The 8,623-nt window shown below is 34.4% G+C and overlaps 1 protein-coding gene across 1 annotated transcript in view; it reads left to right on the top strand.

Moving 5' to 3' along the window:
- The window catches only part of LOC106474070 (solute carrier family 2, facilitated glucose transporter member 1-like), a gene marked incomplete at its 5' end in the record, with an annotated part of 32,944 nt that overhangs the window by 6,700 nt on the left and 17,621 nt on the right, over positions 1–8,623 (top strand). The window contains 2 exons of the mRNA XM_013934754.2: positions 3,638–3,745; positions 7,386–7,447. Of these exons, the coding sequence (XP_013790208.2) occupies positions 3,638–3,745; positions 7,386–7,447 (170 nt within the window). The remainder of the gene's footprint in view (positions 1–3,637; positions 3,746–7,385; positions 7,448–8,623) is intronic.

The raw sequence follows: 8,623 nt of genomic DNA, 5'->3' as shown, positions 1-8,623 counted from the left end.
AGTCATCCTGCCAAACAGGTTTTTGTAGTCTACTCAAGCCTCCTACAATTTGATAACATGAATTATACATCTTCAGTCATCCTGCCAAACAGGTTTTTGTAGTCTACTCAAGCCTCCTACAATTTGATAACATGAATTATACATCTTCAGTCATCCTGCCAAACAGGTTTTTGTAGTCTACTCAAGCCTCTGACAATTTGATAATATGAATTATACATCTTCAGTCACCCTGCCAAACCAAGTACAAATGTTTAAGCTACTCCTTATGACTCAATTTTTTTCAAATTAACTATTAGTAGTATTACTCGCAAAGCCTTTCTTTGTATTCTTTCCAGCACTTCAGTAACACTCCTATATGAAAATTAAAGCTGAACACTAATCCAAATGAACTCAGTTAGTCATAAATACAAAAAGAAACAGCAAACACTACATTCTTTAAACTCAAAATGTCTGTTGATGAAACAATTCCAAAGTACAACTAAATATGCTCATTACAGCTTTTCTCAACAAACACACTTAATTGTTTTACCGCTCCACAGCACTAATAAAGGTAATACTCTTATCACACAGGCAGTTTTTACCAGTTTCTATATCCTCAATGACATTTTAAAAACATAAGAATCATCCCTCAAGTTTGTTAAAATCAAAATTACTCAAAAACATCCATTAACTACAATAAAGTAGACTTTATCAGAAACCTATTAAAGTAAAAAATAAAGAATAAGGTAAAACTGAATCATTTTTTATTAATAACAATATACTTACTAGAAATAAAGTTGTTACTTTCTTCTACGTAGCTTTGAATGCCAACGAAAACATCATTTATTTTCTTTTTAGCTAACACAAAAATTTTCAGTGGTGAGCCACCAATATCTGGTATTCGTCGAACATCGGTGGTCATTTCTGTCTTTGCGGTGGGGGGTGATCCAGATATTTCTAGACTGGGAGGATTGGGTTCTAATGGACTCAATGATGTTGATCGACTTAAATAACCTGCCATACCGTGATATTTAAAATGTCAATAGTGAGAGGAGGTCCCCATCTGCTTGAAAAAATTAAATAAAATATAAAAAGTATATTTTTAATTAAAAGCAATATAATGAACTAGTAAGAAAACAAAAAATTAAATAAATACTGACATTTTAATGGTACCATATCAATGGATAATTCAAAGTTACATTAGTTAAGCCTGATAATATCCCAAATATGGGCATCATACTACCAGTACTAATACAAGTACAAATAGCTTACAAGTTACTGAGAGAATTTTCATTGCTTAAAGTGAGTGCTGTTTGTGTAACTTTACAACCAACTCCTATGATCACAGAATGAAGAATTCAAGATAATGCAGATTTATGGTTACATGTCACAAGTACTGGAATGTTTAGTAATGTGGTACTGGTAAGACTCACTAAGCCTTTAAGGTGTAAAGACATTCGTCTGATTTTTGTTTTCCATTATGCCACTGAAGTTCTTATTTTTATCAGTAACAAGTAAATGTATATTGATAAAGGTTTGGCTCTATGAAAAACGTCGAGAAGGCAAAAACTAGCATTGGGCTCATACTCACCATATTTACAATTTACATGGAGAAGTAATATTTACGTGACCGATAAATAAATGAGTTGGCTTCAACTAATGTTATCAGCTATTCCTCAATGACTAAAATTAAAAACAAAATAGTGTTATCTTCGAAACAATCAGTTAACATGATGGTTTTTCTATTATAATGTCTACCATCTTTACTTATTCACCTATATCATATTCATAAATAAAACTTGCTCAATGTTCAGCCTCAGGAACGCTGAAGCCGTAAGTTAAGGCTTAAGTTAAAATGAGCTCATGTAGAGGATGTATGAGCCGCGGTCTCACCAATTAGCAACAACACATTTATTTTAGTAAAAGGGCACCGACATGAGAAAGTAGTATTAGTGGTATATCAGTATGTCAAGATGCGGTTACAACTTACATAAATTTTCATTCCTACTTTTTAATTTTAAGTTCTACTTCTAGATTCTATTTCTACGTGGATGGTCCTATAGTATACCGTGTACGACTACAACATACTATGAATGATTGATACACGGAACATCGGCCTTGTCTTGATTGCAACTCCGTCTGTCATATTCTACTAACAATGTTCATGTTTTAAACCCTTGAGTAAAAGTTATGTAGTCAGAGAACATAAAAATGTAGTTGAAGAAATACTATTTACCTGTAAGTTGTAATACTAATAATATATTATTTAGCTTTTTTCATTCAAAGCGCAGGCATTATTAGCTTATATTTAGACAACAGTGCCCTCTGTCATTTTATAAAATAATTTTCCCAAGTAAATTAATAGGAAAAACAATTTTAATTTTCACCGTGAATGTCAAACAGATTACAGACTTTCGTTTAAAACAAATTGTATAATTTTATTTTAACTCTGAGCTATAGAAATACTTACTTTTCCTTATCAGAGACTCTAATTTGTTGAAATTTGTGTTGTTAAAGCGTTTCTGTTAATCTACTAATAAATTTCGTCTTTTCATTAATACAGTTGAGAAGTTTGCTTGGAATTATGCACAAAGCTACACAATGGACTATCTGTGAGAGTTTGTTTGTTTGTTTTTGAATTTCGCGCAAAGCTACACGAGGGCTATCTGCGCTAGCCGTCCTTAATTTAGCAGTGTAAGACTAGAGGGAAGGCAGCTACTCATTATCACCCACTGCCAACTCTTGGACTACTCTTTTACCAACGAATAGTGAGATTGACCGTCATATTATAACGTCCCCACGGCTGAAAAGGCGAGTATATTTAGTGTGACGGGGATTAGAACTCGCGACCCTCAAGACGACGTTGACACGAAAAATAAGCAAGAGATTTGTGCAGATAACGGTTTATAGTTTTAAAATTTTGGGATGTCCTAATGGCGTTTGCAAGTTGTTAAGAAACGTATGAAAATAGAGAACGTAGAGTATGTTAACAACATGTCCATAGACGGACCCATATTACGGATACTCATCACAATTCGCCGATGATAATTTGGAAACGTGTCCTTACCCCATCAGTAGCAGCCACAAATCTCCAACCCCAATTATATGGATAAGTAGAATACTGCCATATATATCCGATGATAATTTGGAAACGTGTCCTTACCCCATCAGTAGCAGCCACAAATCTCCAACCCCATTTATATGGATAAGTAGAATACTGCCATATATATCCGATGATAATTTGGAAACGTGTCCTTACCCCATCAGTAGCAGCCACAAATCTCCAACCCCAATTATATGGATAAGTAGAATACTGCCAAATATATCTCATCCAAATAAACGTCTCGAAAGACCAACTAGTCGTATTCACAGTACTTACCAGAACTATACATAAACGGTACACTTCTCCAAACTGTAGTATCAGCGAAATTCTTAGGTTTAACTTACGACTCGAAACTAAAGTGGCTCAAACACATAAATGTGTACAATCAAGTTCGGTAACGCACGAGCTATGCTAGGAGTTTAAGAGGCAAAAACAACGGAACCTTGATTACCTTGTGTGACAGCAATCCAACATATAATCCTCCACTGTAATCCACTTTAGTAGTGTAATTTTGATTTGAAGAAAAATACCTAATCTATTTTTGACCTTTTCCAGGCATGACAGTTATTCCATCAATTTTTATGTTGGCTTCAATGCCCTTGTGCCCAGAATCACCTAGATACATTTTGATTTACCAAGGAAAGGAAGTAGCAGCCCAAAAAGGTAGGTGAATAAATACTGTTTCTGGTAAGATAATATCTCAAATAAGTATGAAATACTGAAAATATTAATTGATTTGTGGTAGTGATGAGCATGATTTTCATCGGGAAAACCAAAATAGATGCTTAATCAATTTTACTGGATGAAATGGATGCGGTTATGATTTGAAGATAAGCCATTTTGGGATCAAGCCCTGACAGCAACAGTATGAACACAAAACTTTTTGTGGCTCTCACTGTTATAATTTAATTTTGGAGATGTTTATATACAAAGTCCAAGGAGTTAATATTCTATTACATTAGAAACGAAGAATCAAGCTATCACTCCTGTTGTGTCCCAATATAAACGGCTATATTTGTGGTATTGAAAACTTGTAAAAACTAGTATGGTCATGAAGAAGTTTCAAAAATAAGAATTTTAAGATGTTTGTGAACCTCGTTTTCATTCACCTTATCTTTTAAACTAGAGGTAAGTTGGTTCAAATTCAAGTGAAATTATAATTATCAAGTCATTCACGCCCCCTTACGTCTGCTATATCTAGTTCTCCCTTATATAAATATTCACTACTAGCAGAGACCCGCAAAACGTTTGCTGTCAAATTAGTATCTTTATTGCAATGGCATTTCTTTAAATACAAGACTTGTAGAATACTATGAACGATATGTAATGGTAGACACTGAAATTTGTAAGTCCACTCGTATTTAGGTCGTACTTCATAAAACCTTAACTGATATTAGGCCTATATACAAAAAACTTCAAAAAGAGATATATTAACACTGGGCCATATACATTTTTTTTAGTTAAGTATAGTATAGTTTAATCCTAACTAAGCTAACAATGGTTAATATATAATATCTACATCCACCTTTTTTGTTATTCCTTCATTCATAGAGCAGTTGTAGTGACTTATTGGTTGAGCTCAACATAACATTGTTTTGGAACAACATGGGACCTTTTGGTCCATCTTGGCTGTTCCATCCTCTAAACTAATAAAATAATTTAAAAACAAAATCTTAAAGCCAGCCCTTTTCATTCATATACTAATCAAGCTTTTTCTTAAACTCACTTAAATTTACTGCTTCTACAGCATCTGAAGGCAACCCATTCCAAAGGCCAACCACCCTGTTAGAAAAGTGAAACTGTTCTAGCTGAAGATGACTCCCACCTTACCAAAATTTATATTTGTGTCCCCTAGTCCTACTATTCTCACTGTTAAATATGAAAAAAGATGATGCATCAACACTATCAATTCCCTTTACAATCTTAAACACCTCAATTAGATCCTCCTTAACTCTTCTTTTTTCGAGAGAAAACTATTTGAGAGATTTCACCCTCTCCTCGTATGACAATACCTCCATTCCAGGCAGCATTCTAGTAACCCTTCTTTGAATCCTCCACAACAATTCATTGACTTTCCTAAGGTAAGGAGCCCAAGACTGAACACAATGTTCTAAATGTGGCCTAACCAGTAACATATACAATGAAACTATAACCTCTTTAGACTTGTATTCAATATTTCGATAGATACAACCTAAAATTCTATTTTCCTTAACACTAGCATGGCTTTAGAGACTGATCAACTATTACACCAAAATCACTTTCCTTCGTGACACTATTAAGTAATTTATTGACTATCCCTTCATCTATGTCATTGATGTAAATCAAAATGAGAAAAGGTCCAAAGACTGTGCCCTGAGGTACCCCACTTGTGACATTAATCCAGTTTGACTGAATTCCACTTGTAACAACTCTTTCCTTTCTTCCATCCAGCCACACTTCTATCCAATTTGCTAACTTATCTCCCACACATACAGAGATAATTTGTTTTACAAGCCTTTTATGTGGCACCTTGTATAATGCTTTCTGAAAATCCAGATACACCAAATCTACACCCTTACCCTCATCTACATAAGCAGTGCCCTTTTCAAAGAATGTTAAAGATTTGTAAAGCAAGATTTTCCCTTAGTGAAACCATATTGACTATCCAATAAAATTCTAAACTTTGTTAAATGACTTTGCAAAGCATCTTTTAACAGACTTTCCAAAATTTTTCCCACAACTGATGTGAGACTAATGTGTCTATAATTACTGGGACAATGTTTATCACCTCCCTTGAAAAGAGGAGTTACATTAGCTAACTTCCAATCCTCTGGTACCTGCCCACAATTCAAAGACTGACAAAAATAGTAGTAAGTGGCTCACATATCTTTAACCTCCTTCAAACCCTTTGGGGAAATATTATCTGGTCCAGGAGCCTTATCATTTTCTAAATTTCCCTATTTTTTCTCAACCAGATGAGAATTAATGCAATCATCTTGTTTGAACTCAATTCCATTTATCACCTTTTCAAGATGAGGAATACTGCTTAAATCTTTTTAGTAGAAACAGAAGAAAAGGCAAAATTTAATAACCCAGTCATCTCATAATCATCAGATACTAGCCTTCCTTTATTATCCATCAAAGGTCCTATCCCTATCCTATCATTTTGTTTACCCTTAATGTATTTAAAGGAATCCTTACTGTTAATGTTTACATTTTCAGCCAGCCTTTTCTCATACATCCTTTTTGATGTTCAAATTTCCTATTTCACCAACTTTCTTTATCTTCTAAATCCACCAGTCAACTTAAATTTCTTAAATTTTATTTCTTAAACTCTTTGTGATCGAACCTGGTTTTTTTACTTGCAGCTACCCTTTTCTTTCTATAAGAAATATGTTTACCTAGAATATTTAAAATTTTTCCACATCTGATAACTGTCTCCAAATAACTCAGCTGCCAAATTCACAACAGATAATTCTTGTTGTGTACATTCAAAATTTACTTTTTGAAATTTGTAACCAAAATATTATTATTCCTTATCTCCATATGCAGCAAAACATCGAACCTAACAGAGCAATGATCACTTGCACCCAGATGTTCCCCAATTTCCACCCTCTCAATCATTTCAGTATTTGAAGTTAACAATAAATCTAAAATAACATTGTTTCTAGTTGGTTCTTTGACTAACTGGTGAAGAAAGCCATCGTGAACAGTTTCCAAAAACCTTTCTCCCTCATGATTTGACTCTAGAATTTCCCAATCTATATGCCTGAAATTAAAATCACCCATAATTATGACTTCATTAACAGCTGAAATCTTGATCTAATTGTAAAGTTTCTCACTAATTTCATCAGTATCATTTAGTGGTCTGTAATAAATTCCCACTAAAAGCCTTTTGCTTTTATATCCACTAATAGAAACCCAAATGGATTCAATCTCTTTTCTGATATTTTTAATATCTTCAACTTCAACAGGACGTAACTCACACTTAACATATAAAGCCACTCCTCCTCTCTCTTTAATACTCTATCCCTGTTAAATAGCCTGTATTTCAAAAAAATTTCTGTCATAAAAATCATCTACGTTTAACCATGTTTCAGTTATTCCCATTATATTAGAATCTTCTATTCCTACCAGTGCTCTAAAGTCATCTATGTTATTTATTATACGTCTAACATTACAATATTAACAATTAAGCCTATCCTTATAACTACTTCTATACTCATTTGCTATGCTAAACTTTTATCTGCCTCTTTTTCTTTTTGCATTCAATTTTTCCTGGCCCTTACCACTTTCCAGACCTAGTTTATAACTTCCATTACAGCTGAGTTAATAGCCTTAGCAAACAAGCCAGCCCCTACTCCATTTAAATGTAACCCATCCATTGTAAAAAGCTCCCTTCTTCCACTGAACTGATCCCACAAGTCCAACCAGCCAATCTGCTCATCCTTACATACTAACCTAAGCCTAGCATTTAGCCCTAGTGACCTACTTATAACTCCATCCTCAAAATTAATCTGGGGAGTATCCCTGACAAAATAAAGTTATGGCCCTTTTTTTCAATGCCTTAATCAACCCCTTGTACTTATTAATTAACTCCTCTGACCCTCCTTCCCTACATCATTAGCCCCCTACATGCACCACAAAAACTGCATCTCTTCTAGCCCCCTTTATTATATCTTCTGCTCTGTCAGTTATATCCTCCACCTGTGCCCCTGGGTAGCATAATCTGATTATTTTCTTCCTATTTACCCCACAGACTATTCTTTCGACCTGCCTTGTCAAGGAATCGCCTATAACTATAACCTTCTTATCATCCACATCCTTCTCTGGCCCTTTTGTTTTCCTTCCCTCTAATAGTTCCTCATCTGCAGAAGTCAAGGGCTGAAATCTGTTTTCAACAGAATAGGCTCATTATAATAAAATTCACTACGTTTTACTGTAATAGTACTGTTTCTAACTTCCTGAAAGTAATTGTTAGCTGATGTATCCCTTGCATGTAAAAGCTTAAACTCCTCCTGAAATCCTGATGCCATTTCTCACAGTCGACATTTCTTTTTATCTATTGCTTCTACTTTAATCATGATTGTCTCCAACTTCTCCTTCAACCTAAAAACTACATAAAAATTACATATCTTCATTACTATTACTAGCTTCCTTAGAAGTACATTCCAGTCCCGAGTTCCCAAATAAAACCCACTCATTGCACCCATTACACCTAACAAACTGTGAACGCTTTACACCTACATTAGTCTTAACCGGGAAAGGCAATGGGACTTAGGATCTATTAGGTCGTCAAGAAATTAATGTCACGTTTTAGAACACTTTCGTTAACCACCTCCCAAAAAAACGTACATCACGTATAATAGTTAAAGGAACCGCCTAAACGTCACGTTAGTGTGACCTATATAATGTGTAAGGTTTAGTATAGTCTCATCCCTTATACTGATGGTACACGATAAGACCCGCATTCAGGATGTAATGCTGTTTGAATACAAGAAAGGAAGCAACACCTCTTTAGCCACAAAGAATATCAAAGAAGTTTATGGAAATATTTTGAAC

Source organism: Limulus polyphemus, unplaced genomic scaffold (genome assembly GCF_000517525.1).
Source record: "Limulus polyphemus unplaced genomic scaffold, Limulus_polyphemus-2.1.2 Scaffold6786, whole genome shotgun sequence".
NCBI classification, from domain to species: Eukaryota; Metazoa; Arthropoda; class Merostomata; order Xiphosura; family Limulidae; genus Limulus; species Limulus polyphemus.
This window is presented reverse-complemented; position numbering and strand designations above follow the sequence as displayed.